This window comes from Amblyomma mixtum, chromosome 1 (assembly GCF_055824585.1).
Source record: "Amblyomma mixtum isolate Tamu chromosome 1, ASM5582458v1, whole genome shotgun sequence".
NCBI lineage: Eukaryota > Metazoa > Arthropoda > Arachnida > Ixodida > Ixodidae > Amblyomma > Amblyomma mixtum.
The window spans coordinates 164382055-164396942 of NC_143012.1; the positions used below are offsets into that span (position 1 = coordinate 164382055).

A 14888-nucleotide genomic window follows, 5' to 3' on the forward strand; every position below is an offset into this window, starting at 1 on the left:
GGACCTACGTGAAGTGAACAAGGCAGTAATTGCCGATGCTTTTCCTCTTCCGCATACAGAGGAATTACTTCATGAACTAGCTGGAGGAACGTGCTTCTCAAAGCTCGACTTAGCGTCGGCATACCACCAGCTAGAACTGACTCCGGAAAGTCGGGGACTAACCACCTTTATCACACACGAAGGATTGTTTCGTTTTAAGAGAGTGTGTTTTGGCCTTGCATCTGCCCCTTCAGCCTTTCAGAGAATGATGCAGCATATTTTGAAAGATTGTAAAGGCGTACTTTGTTACACTGATGATGTGATTGTGTGGGGCAAGACACGTGAGGAGCACCACAAGAATCTACACCAGGTGCTAAAACGCATTGGTGATTCGGGTTTGAAGCTCAACCAGAAATGCACATTTGGTGTTTCAGAACTATCCTTTTTAGGGCATACGGTGAGCTCAAAAGGGCTCATACCATTGCAGTCTAAGGTTGACGCTATTGTCAAAGTGCCTGCTCCTCACGATGTTGCCACTTTGAGGTCATTTTTGGGTCTCGCTGGTTACTACGCTCGGTTTGTACCGCGATTTGCTGATCTCGTCGAGCCGCTTAGAAGGCTCCTGCGGTCTGGTCAACAGTTCACATGGGATGATGCGGCTGAGCGTAGCTTCCAGCTTGTTAAGACAGCTTTGTCTTCAAGCCCAGTCATACAAATGTTTAACCCAGACCTTGATGTAATTGTTACGACAGATGCTTCTGATAAGGGTCTGGGAGCCATTCTTCAGCAACGCGATGGTGACAGCGTACGCACGGTGGCCTTCGCATCACGTGCCCTGACTCCTGCTGAGCGGAAGTACTCCGCTGGGGAACGGGAGGCCCTTGCTTGTCTCTTCGCGTGCGAGCGCTGGCACGTCTACTTGTGGGGTAGAAAATTTTTGTTACGTACGGACCACCAGGCACTGGTGACGTTACTTTCAGCTGCCGGTACAGGACGCCGACCTTTGCGTATATCCAGATGGTCAGCTCGACTTTTGTATATAACTTCGACATAGAGTACCAAAAGGGATTGCAAAATGTCGTGGCGATGCGCTTTCACGCCTACCTCTTGACTGTGATTCGCAGCAGACGATGCAGGAAGAGTGTGTGTTTTGTTTTGTTTTATGGCGCATAAGCGACTAAGGCTATCATGCGCCAAGCTCAGGGTATAAAATTGTTTTATATAGGATGTTGTACAAAAGTCTAAATGAACGGCGGTGTAAATGGCCTAAAAAGTTAATTCCTGCAACCTAGTAAAAATATGAGAGAATTGTAGAAGTGACTGATCGTAAAAGCTTTAAATAGGGTCGGTAACCTCAGCAGCCATCCTTGGCTGGACAAGGATCTCGAGGTTCCCACCCGATGGAATAGGGACCTCAGCCATCTTCTCAGGAATGAGACAGTGGCTGAGGTGTTTCAAAAACAAGTAAAGCAAGATGAGGTATGTCAATAAATTGTAAAGCACGGGGTTAAATGCATGTTTCTAGAATTTATGTGTTAGAGTTGTTGTAACCTATAGTTTGTTTAGAATATTTGCTTCTTGTAAAAAGTTAAATGTGCAAGACAAGTCGACAAGTGCATTCTCTCCCAAAACCAGTGATGGATGAAAAGGGATTTGTTCATTGTAAAACCGTGTGAAATGTTTCTTCCTCAGTGTTTCGAGCTTTCGACATGAGTATAGCAAATGGTTCACGGTGAGGTCGTCTCCGCATGCATCACATATAGGTTTGTCTTGTTTTGTTAGTATGAAGTTGTGTGTGAGGTGTGTGTGTCCTATGCGAAGACGGCATAAAATGACTTCCTTAATGCGTTCCTGGTGAGTACATGTTTTCCATTCGCCCAACACAGGCTTAACCAAGTGGAGTTTATTATTTATTGTATTATTCCATGTTGCCTGCCATTTATCCCTTAGTTTAAAATGTACTAATTTCATGTAATCCTTAAACGGTAAATCTACTTTCTCGATTTGTTTGTTCCGGGCTTGAGCTGCGCATACGTCTGCTCTTTCATTTCCTTTTATACCGACGTGGCTAGGGACCCAACAGAATTTGACGTTTAGTCCGTGGGCAGTGGCTGTTATTATGTTATATATGATGTCGCCGAGTAGTGGCGTGACTACATTTCTGATGTGAAGCGCTGTGAGTACACTGAGCGAATCTGTGAAAATAACGCTGTTGCTTATGTTCTCATTTACTATTTTCTCTACCGCAACCCAGATGGCATAACATTCAGCAGTGAAGATGGATGCATACTGCGGAAGTCTTATTATTTTTTCCCATCTTCCTTGTACTACGGCACTTCCAACACAATCGGCTGTTTTTGAACCGTCAGTATAAAAAGTTTCAAAGCCACTGTACCTTTCCTCGAGTGCGAGGAATTCTTGGATGATGTGTTGTGAGGGAGTTTGTGTTTTTCGGAACTGTGTAAGCGTGAGATTGCAGTCGGTGTGAAAATTATTCCATGGGGCAAGTGGGTCCCGTCTTTGAGCCATGTTAGGTAATGTGTCAGCTATGCCAAGATTCTGGCATATCTCTTCGAACCTTAAAATCAGAGGCCTGGTAGCTTGTGGTTTGTTCCTGAATATTATTCTAGAAGGGCACTTTGTTACGATGGAATAACAGATGTGTTTTGGCAAGGATCTCACTTTGAAAACATATGTACATGTAAGGGCGTTTCTTCTGACTTCTAGTGGGGGTTCATTTGTCTCGACGTAGAGACTGGTTATGGGCGATGTTCTGTAAGCGCCGCATGAAAGGCGAAGGCCTGAGTTATGCGTAGGGTCTAGTTTCTTCAGATAAGATGGCCGTGCTGATCCGTACACTACGCATCCGTAGTCTAAGATGGAACGTGTCAAGGAGCGATAGATGTGTAGGAGGCATGCTCTATCAGACCCCCAGTGTTTTCGAGACAGTACTTTCATTATGTTAAGTGATTTAGTGGCTTTCTTTTTGAGGTTATTTATGTGGGGTAGGAATGTAAGTTTTCTGTCAAATGTTACGCCCAAAAATTTATGCTCCTTTTTAATAGGCAGCACTGTTTCATTTAAGTGGAGTGTGGGGTCGGTCTGTAAGCCTCTCTTCAGTGAAAAAAGAACGGCGACTGTTTTTTGAGGGGAAAACTTGAAACCATTTTTTTCAGCCCAAATTGCCAGTTTGTTTAACGTCAGCTGTATTTGTCGTTCACATGTTGAGAGGTTCGTGGAGGTGTACGCTATTTGGAGATCATCAACGTATGTAGAATACATAATAGACTTTGGCATTATTTTCGCAAGAGAATTCATTTTCACAATAAAGAGAGTTGTACTCAGAATACACCCCTGGGGCACTCCATTTTCTTGACTAAAATTTTTCGAGAGTGTTGAGCCAAGGCGGACTTGGAATGAACGGTCAGAGAGGAAATCCTTTATGCAGTTTAGCATCCTGCCGCAGATGCCTAGATCTGCAAGGTCACGAAGAATACCGAACCTCCATGTGGTGTCGTAAGCTTTTTCCATGTCGAAAAAAACTGCCAGGCAGTGTTGTCCGTGAATAAACGCCTCTCGTACTGTATTTTCAAGGCGGACTAGATGATCGGCCGTTGAGCACGCTTTCCTAAAACCGCATTGATGTATATCAAGCAGTGTACGAGATTCAAGGACGAACATTAACCGGATATTAAGAACACTTTCAAAAGTTTTGGCAAGACAACTTGTGAGCGCTATGGGTCTATAACTACCGGGGGAACTTGGTGGCTTTCCGGGTTTAAGGAAAGGTACAATTACTGCTTTCTTCCATTCCTCAGGTAGCTTCCCGGAGACCCATATTTTATTAAAAAACTTTAAAAGTGCTTCTACGGCAGGTTCTGAAAGATGGGCTAACATCTCATAATGGACTTTATCAGGCCCGGGTGCTGTTTGCTTTCCGGTGCAGAGTACTCTATTGATTTCTTCAAACGTTATTAAACTGTTGTATGTCTCATTCAACCTGCTATTCGTGGGAAGTCTTTGTTTTTCAGCAGTGTTTTTGTATTTTAGAAATGAGTCGGTATAGTGGAGGGAACTAGAAACTTGAGAGAAGTGCTCTCCCAAAATGTCTGCCTGTTCTTTGATGTTTGTTTGTCTGTCGGGGTCTGTCACAAAAGGGATTGTGAAAGCGGAGAAGCACCCATTTAATCTACGCACTTGTTCCCACATTTTTTTCGACGTAATTGAGCTCTTTATTGATGACACAAACTTTTGCCATGATTCTTTTTCAGCTATGCGGCGTATATACCGGGCATTAGCTTTCGCTTTTTTAAAATTTATAAAGTTTTCCTGCGTTGGGTATCGTCGGAAAATCCCCCAGGCTTTATTTTGTTTCTTTTTTGCTTCTCTACATGTTTGTGTGTACCAGGGTTTATGGCCTGGTCGTACCGTTCCCGAAGTCTGAGGAATGGCTAACTGTGCTGCAGCAATAATACATGAGGTAAATATTTCGTTGAGTTCATCTATACTAGAATACTCTGTGGATATTTTATCGAGGCTGGCCTCAGCTCGGAAAAGTTCCCAGTCGGCTAAATGAAGCTTCCAGCGGCGTGGTTTTGTCAGGGTTACTGATGGTGGTGATGACATGTTAATGATAACTGGTAGGTGGTCGCTTCCATACGGATTGTCTAAAACATCCCAGTTAAAATCATTAAAAATAGAAGGCGAACTAAAAGACAGGTCTAAACAGCTCATTTTTCTAGTGCTGGGACTGCAATACGTTTGTTTCCCTGTATTTAGTAAGCAGACATTGTTGCATAGAATAAAATCTTCTAAAATACGGCCTCTAGTATCTGTTTGTTCACTGCCCCAATAAGAGGAATGCGCATTAAAATCACCGACTACCAGATACGGCTCTGGTAGCTGTTGTAAAAGTGTTTCTAAGTCATGCAGTGTTACTGATAGATGCGGCTGTAGATATACCGAGCATATGGTGATGGTTTTAAAATGGAGGACGGTGACTGCAACAGCTTCATACTTGGTTTTTATCTTGATTTCACGGGTTGCAACTCCACTCTGCACAATAATAGCAACACCTCCTGAGAGCCTATCAGCTTGCTCTCGGTCGCACCGAAAGACTTGATACTTCTTTAGGATATTCTGGTGTTTGGGACCTAAGTTTGTCTCCTGTAGGCATAAAGCCATAGGGGAAAATGTGTTTAGAAGTTCTTTTATATCAGAATGTTCCTGCTAGGGTTAAGGTGAAGCAGATGTATGCAAAACAGTCTACGGACAGGAGGCGAGGTGCGAAAAGACCAGCCTTTAGAGTAGGGGACTTCGTTCGTGTACGCAAGCCAGCAGGCGGTGGGAAAGCGTCGGTAAATTACATGGGACCTTTCAAGATTGTCGGCAGAAAAGGCAAAAATAGCTTTTTGATGAGCGACGGTCGTTGCTGGAACGCGTCTAAACTAGTTCGGGTTCCCTGCAATCAATCGCAGACAATAGGACAATGGGCATGGGAATTGCCTCATCACTACTCGGGTACCGCTGGGCCTGAAAGCCGCGCAGGCGCTGAACAGGGTGAATTGTTGCGATTGCTGGAAACAAGGGCTGAAGTTAATGAAGAAGTGGTTGCTCCTTTAGAGGATTCGGTGGAGCAACCTTTGCGTCGAAGCACTAGGGTACGCCGACCTGTAGAAAGATTTGGGTTTTCTTTACCTGAACAATAAGTGTTTAGTTCTTGTTATTTTGGTTGTTGTAAATTACTATGTTCTATTTTCAAGCGGGAGGCGATGTTGTATCGTTTCTTGTTTCAGTTTCGTTTCTTTCAATGTACATATCGTCATCGTCATTCAATATGATTTCCTATATAAGTGGCTTCACTGTGACGAATAGAGGAGAGTGTTTCTGCATACTGCGCTTGCGTGGTCCCGTGTCATGCGTCTGGTCTGAACCAGACACCACACTACTCTCATTATTAGTTCTCCCGGTGGTTTCATAGGATAGGCGTCTGCGACCGTTCCCGCATTCAGCGTGCGGAAGTCTACGCATAATCTTATGCTGCCATCCCGTTTTGATACGCAGACGACGGGATGGGCGCGCGGGCTCTCGCAGGGGACAATTAAGCCGAGATTCAGCAGCTCATCTACCTGCTTGCTCACCTCCCCTATCAAGCTGGTTGGCACCCGGTATGCATGCGACGCTCTAGGCGCAAAACCTTCTGCCAGGATTATATGTCGTGCTCTTTTACTTTAGCCACCCCGGGTTTCTCGTCGAACAGGTCTTGGTACCTCTTAAATATGTCCCGAATCGCAGTTCGGTCCCTCTCCTGCATGTGGGTGGTCATTTCCGCAGAGAGTATCTCTGTTCCTGGCTGGGAACTCTTTGGGCTTGGTGCACATTCAACTTCCCCGAACGCGTCGTCCTCCTCAAACATGACGCTGAGCGCCATTACCCTACTCTGATATGCGCGGAGTTTCCCGGCATGAACGAGCCTTTTACCCCCTTCAGGCATCTGTACAAAGTAGGAATGGTCGCGGTACTTGCCGGTGACTGTACCTGGCCCCTTCCATCTAGGAAGCATTTTCCCTCCGCGCTGATCATCAAACACGAGCACCGCTTCCCCCACCTCGAAGCTTTTGATGGAAGTACGCTGATTATACTGGCGGGCATACACGTTCTGCTGCCTTTCACTGATCAGCTCCGCCGCTTGCCGTAAGTGCGCTTGCAGCTGCCTCAAGTACTCTGCGGGGGATGTAGCTAATGTTGGTGGCAAGTTCGTTGCGCCTGTCCAAGAGCGCTTCAAGATAGATAATGGGCCCGTCGGTTGCCGCCCGTAGAGCAACTGGAAAGGGGCCACCCCTGTCGTGTCATTGGGCACCTCCCTCTAGGCCCACAGAAGGAAAGGGACGTACCTGTCCCAATTCCTGCCCTCCTTCTGTATAACATGATACAGCATGTTCTTAAAAGTCCTGTTGAAGCGCTCCACTGCCCCGTTACTTTCCGGGTGGCCCGGGGTTGAAAATCTCGGCGAACAGCCCAATTTTGCGAGAAACTCTTTAGTGAGCTCCGCGGTGAAATTCGTGCCGCAGTCCGACGCGACTACTTCCGGCACACCGGTCCTGCTGAGCACCGTCAGGAGGGCGTCGCAGGCAGCCCTGGCACTGAGAGAGCGTAGGCAAACTACCTCAGGCCAGCGAGTGCACAGGTCGATGATGCACAGCGCGTACCTGTGACCTCTCCCTGACGGAGGCCCCAGCGGTCCGATTACATCAATATTCACCTGCTCGAAGGGATAGCAGGGCCTTAATAACGGTTGAATGGGCACGTTGTCCGCCCTGCGTAGGTCTGACCGCGTCTGGCAGCTGTGACAACTATCGCAGTGCAGCCCTATGTCTTCTCGCAGCCCCGGCCAGAAAAAGGTATACTTTATTCTAGCCATTGTTTTCCGAAACCCCAAGTGGCCTCCCCAGCTCGACTCGTGCGCAGTCTGAAGGACCTCTGCACGCCGGGACTTGGGCAGTAACAGCTGCATTACCGGCTGCCCCACTATCCTATCCGTGTGGTAGAGAAGCCCATCGACTACCGTCATACCTCCCTTGCCTGTCTGCGCATCTTTCCATGCCTTCTGTAGAGTCTCATCTTGCCTTTGCTCCTCCCTGAACACCTCCGCCATGCTTTTCGCATTGCCTGGCGTTACTGTGGGCTCAGCAATTCCACTCTCCGCAGAGCCTACTCCTTCATCGTGTAGGGAAGTCTGGGCGACTAGCGTACCACCTGTCTCTCCCGCGGCTTGCTCTGTATCACCTGACTGTATGAAGTCCGCGGTTCCCCTTTCATCTGAAGCTATAATCCCTTGGGATTTTCCTTCCACCTCGAGGGATTCCCATGTCTCCTGCGACAGAAGGCAATCGGTTTGCGTGATCAACTTTTCAGTGAGGGCGCATAGCACAGGTACGGCTTCCATTACGTCCCGCACGCAACGTATTGCTCCACGCGCCGACTTTCGGCGTGAAAGCCACGTACCTGCCTCCAGCTGCTCTGCCTCGCTTGGAGCCATTTGCACCTTTGTTGCACGCGCCAACCTTGAAATTGCCGCCCCCTGCTTGATCAGCGCTGGCCGGCTTCGTGGCCTTGTCTGAGGATGCATCAGCTTCCTCGCAGTCACCTGACCCGAATCTGCCTTTTGGAAAATCGCCACGCATTTCCCTGTCCTCGGATGACCTGATCAGACCCTCATTGAGTGCGTTCGACAACTGCTCGGCACTGGTTGGCCCAGCAGGCCCACCTCCGCTCTCTGCCTCGGATGAAAGGCTCTTACCACCCGTAATGCTGCGCGGCCCTTCCTGCCCTATGCACGGCACCGTGTGCCGTTGCGGCAACGTTAGGTCTCCTCCTGACGCTAGCTCCGTGTCGGAGGTCGCAATCTCATTCACAGTGTCTGCCGGAATCAGACCGCTGTCCTGCTTGTTATCGGACAACCTGGTCTCGTCTGTCCCCAGATCATCAGAATTTGGCTGCTCCTTTTTGTTGCTAGCCGTCCGCGGTGGCGGAAAATCTGGGATACCTTCGCGCCCCTCAGGAACCTCGTCCTCACTTCCTGCGCTTTGTGCGGTCTTTCCGAAAGAAGAGGTGTTCCTGCCTACCGGTCGACTGCTTACAGCGTCCTGCCTGCTTCTTTCTTGGCCGGCACTGGACAAGCATATCAATTTGCCTTCCAGCGCAGGCGGCCTCACCTCTCGGGACTCGGAGCAGTTCTGCCTGGCTAGTTGACTAGCTCTTCTAGACTCCCTGAGCCTAGCCACCTCGAGCCCTAGCTGCTCAAGCTTTGCTGTTACCACCTCCCAATCCTGAGGCAGCGCCTTTCCAGCATTTGGCTCTGCAATTTGCGCCTGCAGGTCCGCTAAGCGCGCCTTCCATAATTACAATTGGTCGCTCACATTGAGTGTGGGTCGGCATAGATGGCCCTCCATACCGCTTCCGTACCCCTCGACTGTCCTAACGGCTCAAAACACATGAACAGGGACGTGAACAATGCGACCAAGGAAACTCACAGTTGTGATTCGTCATTCCGCATTGCCAGCTCCTTGGGGTCGCGTCCACAGCCACTTTCCGCATGCTGCAATGAGCTGTCGCACGCCGTTTTTCCGGTGCCCGTCGCCGTCACCTTGATTTGAACCGCAGGTGATCGTCGAGTCTCCGCCTCGACGCGCTGCTTTCCTGACCGGAAGCCCTTACGCGCCGCTGGACTACCGCTGAGGTCCTTGCCGCTCACTTGCTTGCTCTTGCTCCTGAAGCGGTCCGCCTGCGATCAGCTGCCACTTGCCGTCGGTGTCCTCGACTGTCGCCGCTCCACTGGAGACGATGGCAGTTGACTTCCGATGACTGGACCTGGCTTCCTCGACCGCTGCAGCTTCTCTCCGCCTGCACCTCGTCCTCCCAAACCGCCGATGCTCAACTTGTTGATGCCTGTACGTCTCTACTTTCTTGCCTTCCCTTTTTCCTGTGCTTCCTTCTGATAGCAACAGGATCCTGTTGACTGCGCCAGTAAGGTTTCGCCTGAACAACCAAAGGCGAATAGGTTCTTTTCTTCTTCTTTCCCTAGCACCAGGGATGCCCCGTCGGAGACGGCTTTCGATATCTTGAAGGCTGAAGGTCTGGCTAGACAATACTTGGCAACAACAGAGAACTTGCAAGGGATATAAACTGAAGCTTTATATACAATACTTTACATATATACATACAAGTTGAGCAGTGAGCACAACAACAACATGGAACTGGCTAACATTTAGGGGAGGCCACTACTCGGCATAGCCGAAGATGCGTTACATCTATCTCCGATTGGCGCATAAGCGACTAAGGCTATCATGCGCCAAGCTCCGGGTATAGAAAATTTTTCCAGATAGATGTTATACGGAAGTCTAAATGAACGGCGGTGTAAAGGGCCTAAAAAGTTAATTCGTGCAACCTAGTAAAAATATGACAAAATTTTAGAAGAGACTTATGGTAAATGCTTTAAAAAGGGTTGGCAACCTCAGCAGGCATCCTTGGCTATGCGAGGATCTCGAGGTCCCCAACCGATGTAATAGTGACCTCAGCCGTGTTCTCGCGACGGGAGGGTGGCTGAGGTGCATCAATAAATTGTAAAGCACAGGGTAGAAATTTAGAGTTTTTCTAATACATTGGCTTCTTTCAAAAAGTTAAAAACACTTGCAGTGATGGAAGCAGCATTTTACTTTTTGGAGCAGTAAAAATGCCAGTTTGGAGCAGCCATTCGTGTTTTCGGAGCAGAAAAAAAATACCAGTTTGGAGCAACCATTGTTGTTTTTGGAGCAGATGGAGAATAAATTACGCCAGTATACCTCCCCTGTTGAAAGCATCACTGAGGCGAATGACAATTACAGCCATTTATTATGAAACACACTGTACATTTCACACAACAGTCAACACGAATCACAAGAAATGAACAATTATGAATGTGGCTAGTTACAGATGGTGTAGTAAAAGAAGTTAAATATTTAAAGGACCAGTTCTTGCAGCAGAAATAGATCAAAGCCAAAAAAGGTGAGCAACACGATGTGAACTACAAGTAACCACAGTCACTAATGACACTTGTCACACAAGAAGTAAAAGTTCAGAATCAATCCGAGACTGAAGTAGTCAGTCACTCAACACGTTTCACAATACTCTGCAGGTTACACTCTACGAGCCCGCACTTTTTCTTTTGAAGCTTCAAGCTTGCAGAGAGCACTCGCAAGCTTTTCCTGTCCTTTCTTAAGTAGTTCCTGGCCACTTTCAATGTCGTCAAAAGTTTTTGCCTTCATTCCTTTTGCAATCAATGCTTCTGCATTGCAAAGCATCTGTTTTGCTGACTGAATCTCCATTTGCAGGTTCTGCTTTTGACATCCTTCTGTTGAATTTTGGCCATGGTCAAGTTTGCTTTTTTTGGCAGCTGGCTTACACTCAGCAGTCAGTCTTTCTTGGTAGCGTTTATATGACTGTTTCACAGCAGTGAGCATGTCACGTTTGACTGGAATGGTAGAGACGTTCTTGTCATACCTTTTCGCAAATGACTGTATGGCACGCAATCCATTCACGCTTTCAACAGACAGCTTGCTGCGCTCCTGTAGGATCCGGCGATTTTCACTAAAACCCCTCTCCACATCAGCATTGCCATGTGAAAGAGAAAGCAGGGCTTTTACAAGCTTTCCTACCAGAGGATATTTAATGCCACCATTTTTGTTCTGTAGGCTGAAGACGTTGCCATGTGCTGTCAAGTCGTTCACATGGATCAACGCACAGCGCTTCAGATGAAATCAGTGAAAATTCATCCATCAGGGCTGAGACTTCCTTGGGAGCAATCACCTCAGGAACTTGCTGGGCCAAGTTTCAAAATGCCACAGCTGAGCTTTCTTCTTGTGCGCTGCTTAGGTCAAGACACCTAAGATCTTTTAATCGGGTTTTTCCGCGGTGGCGGCGGGATTCGCTAGCATTTTCGCTTGCAGTGAAAAGAGCAAGACATGAAAACTGCAGTTATAATTGCAGAGAAGCATGTTTGTTTTATTCCTTCTGTGCATTTCTAGGGTCACTGCTCCTGCAAAGCTGGCAATTCCCAAAGATGCAAGCACCTGGTAGCAATGTTGCTGCTGGCTCACAGGCAAGAACACTTCCTTTCTTGTCATGACTTTTATTGCATCAGATATTGTCAGAAGCATACAAGTGCCGTGGAAAACATGACATCTAACGACTACATGATGCAAGCATGCAATTTCATGAAAATAACATCACTTGGCAAGTTGTGTTGAAAAAGTTGCAATCCTCTAGCACTTCATGGTTGCAGCAAACTTGCTTGTCACTCAGCAAGGCACGCTTTGCTAATACAAGCCCTCAAGAGAAGAAACATGGACAGTAAAACAGTCCTTGCGCAAATTGTCCTTTTGTTATACCTCTGTCGCATGAACACTTGATCCTCATTGAACTCAACCTGCATTCAACTCAAACCAGATCGAGGTTGTCACACAGTAACTTTCAGTACAAATGAGCTCGAGTTTGCTTGGCTCGAAGCCTCTTCCTGTAGCGCTCTTAAGTCTTCAAGCACATTTGAGAGGGTGTTGACACCTTCATCCTCATTTAGCTCTAAAAAATAAAAGCGAATTAATGTAATAAAACCTCAAATATTAGCATAGAAATGTATTAAAAGGCATAACAAAACATTGTTAGAACATTATGCTTCTTTATATTAAGGCATTTTTATAATCTCGACACGACCTAATGCACACAAAGGGAACTTCTCAATGGCCATTCAAAATGCCCGTGTAGAACAGGAGGCTTCAATCCTTGTTGAAAACCTCAGTGAACGTTGTGTTCAGTGAGGACTGAGAGTGGTCGTGTGACACATAACATATGCAGTTATGAAGTAGAGATTACTAGTGTTGCTCCAATGCAGAGGTAATATCCTACGCTACCAACTACTCTGTCTCATGACCCATTTAAGCATGTTTTAATGCGCTCCATTTGGTCAAATACACTTTTTCATATTTAGTTTCCTGAATGCAGCCATAATATCACTGATCTATGACAGCAGCCTCTGAACAGGTGCACCTTATTGTGCACTAGTGCCATGACACAGAAGCATGTGTGATCTATTAGTTTGTAAATAGTGGAAAAGTCAGCAGTCATACTGGCACAAAATGCTAACACGTTCCAGTAGAGGACTACTTCATTCTGACGTGGCTTAGTGTCCTGAATAATGGTCAGATTTATAATGGAATCAACTACATTTCTCAATTTTAATCTTTTCAGGTGAAGCTGCATATAGGGCTCTTTCATGTTAGCTATGGTAGCGTTGAAAACTTTTTTTTTTTAGCACCATGGGACCTAGTCGGTACTAAAAGTGTGATGATGCATTGATGCTCTATAATGACAGACTGTTTGCAAACTAGCCATAGCACAAAACAGTCAAAGTCCCCCTAAACACTGTTTTTTTAAATCCACAAACCATTTCTTACCAGATTTCAAACCAGCATTGAACGTTAGCATAGCAAGTGGTGGTGTTATATTCAGAACGGCTTTTTCAATTAATAGCAATTACTTTTTTGCCAACAGGGTTGGCATCCAAAACCTGGAGACCTTGACAAGCACAGACCTGAAGCAAGCCTGGGGCAAGCTTAAGGCGATTCCCATGTACCAGGCACGGGAGTTGCAAGAACTGTGCCATGTACAGGCTGTCCCAAGACTGTGCCTTTCAAAGGAACAACAAGACGGCATAAGGCGGAGACTAATAGTAGGCCTGCCACAGAGTGCATTGGCACTACACTTCAATGGCAGACAAGAAGAGAGAGATCGAAGTTCATTTGATGCAACTGTCCGGGAGCAGGCTTTACTGACTCACATGGTGGAGCAAAATATGAGCCCGTATACAGAACTGCTGTTCCATGATGTAGCATTCAGCAGTGCACTGCAGTTTAAAATTTATAAGTTTGCTGAGGAACAACTAACAGAGCCTGAAAGGCAATTTTATCATAAACATGTGGTGGTGTCACATCACGAAGCAATACAGATTAGTGCCCAAACAAGGTGCCAAACTAACACAAAGTGGCACCGAGAACGGAAAATAAGGATTACTGGCAGCAAGTGCCACTCTTACTTTACATTCATTCCCAAGGACAACAACACCTGGGAGATGAAAGTTTCCAGAATGATGAGTGAGAGCTTCCGGGGAAATAATGCCACCAAGTATGGCAAAGCCTCGGAATCAAAAGCCGTTGAGGCCTAATCGTGCTCATCAAGCAGCACTGCTGAAAGAATGGGCTTCATTGTGCATCCAAGTGTGCCATGGCTTGGCTACCGCCCAGATGGCATTATATTCAAGAAGGGAAAACCAGCCATCTTACTTGAGATTAAAAGCCCCGTTCTTGGCAAGACAAGGAAAGCTGCCGAGCTAGCTGAAGAGAAAAAGCTACCATATATAAAGAAGGAAAATGAGAACTTCGTTTTGAACTGCAGACATAGCTATTATTCTCAAGTGCAACTGGGAATGTTCCTACTTAACTTGAGGACAACTCATTTCATGGTGTTTTCACAAGTGGAACCATTGACAATTACTGTGCACCGCTGTGATGAGCACATCGACAGGCTTGTGCGGAAGCTCCAATTTGTATATTTTAAGTGTTTATTACCCAGGCTGGCAGGATCAGCCCAGACGAGTGTTGCATAAAGTTCATATGCATGCATTGAAGAAGCGTAGCTTGTTGGGCCAGTTGGTGCATGGTAAGTAGAAAACCAGCGAAAAGGACGCATTCACAAGGAGGAGAAGTACACAGGACAGCACTGGAAAAGTGCTGTCCTGTGTACTTCTCCTCGTTGTGAATCCTCCAGAGTCAGGCAGAATGATGTCCATCATGAACAGCTTCATGAGCAATAAGTTGGACTGCATCTGTGTACAAGCTACAAGCTCGCCAAATCCGTGAAAAAATGCACCATCACGCAACGCAAGATCCAGAGTGCTGCGCGTCTGCTGCTGCCCGGTGAGCTGGGTCGGCACGCCATCTGCGAGGCAACAAAGGCCATCAGCAAGTACATGTCGGTCCGCAAAGCCGAGTCCATTGAAGCGGTCCTCGAAGCCTCCTCGCTGCGCTCCCTTTCCCCAGGAGCTCTAGCAGACAGAAGAAAGCGCAGAATGAGTTTCACTGGTTCTGAAACGGTTTCACCCGTTTGAAAACAAGCACGGCTCTGTCCTCAGCACGCGGATGGAGATCACTGCACTTTTTTTATCTCCATGCTGTTCTTTATCCGATGGTGGCACCGCATTGCAGCGGTGGCAGCGATAAACCATTGCATGTGCGCTTCAGAAGTCTCTTTGTGCTTGGCGGCCGGCGTGCGCGGCCGCTCGTTGGAATTGCAGCGGCGTGGAGCGGAAGTGGTGGAAGTTT

General features: G+C 47.0%; 1 protein-coding gene and 1 pseudogene across 2 annotated transcripts in view; one reads left to right on the top strand and one right to left on the bottom strand.

Annotated features, from left to right (window-relative positions):
- Window positions 1-14888, bottom strand: part of LOC149369651 (uncharacterized) — a 194032-nt pseudogene that overhangs the window by 49139 nt on the left and 130005 nt on the right. The gene's annotated exons all lie outside the window — the stretch shown is intronic.
- On the top strand, window positions 12828-13732 carry LOC149369655 (uncharacterized). The gene is made up of 2 exons (XM_089576058.1): window positions 12828-12841; window positions 13063-13732. Exons 1-2 carry the CDS (start codon window positions 12828-12830, stop codon window positions 13730-13732), a joined length of 684 nt encoding a protein of 227 aa, XP_089432184.1.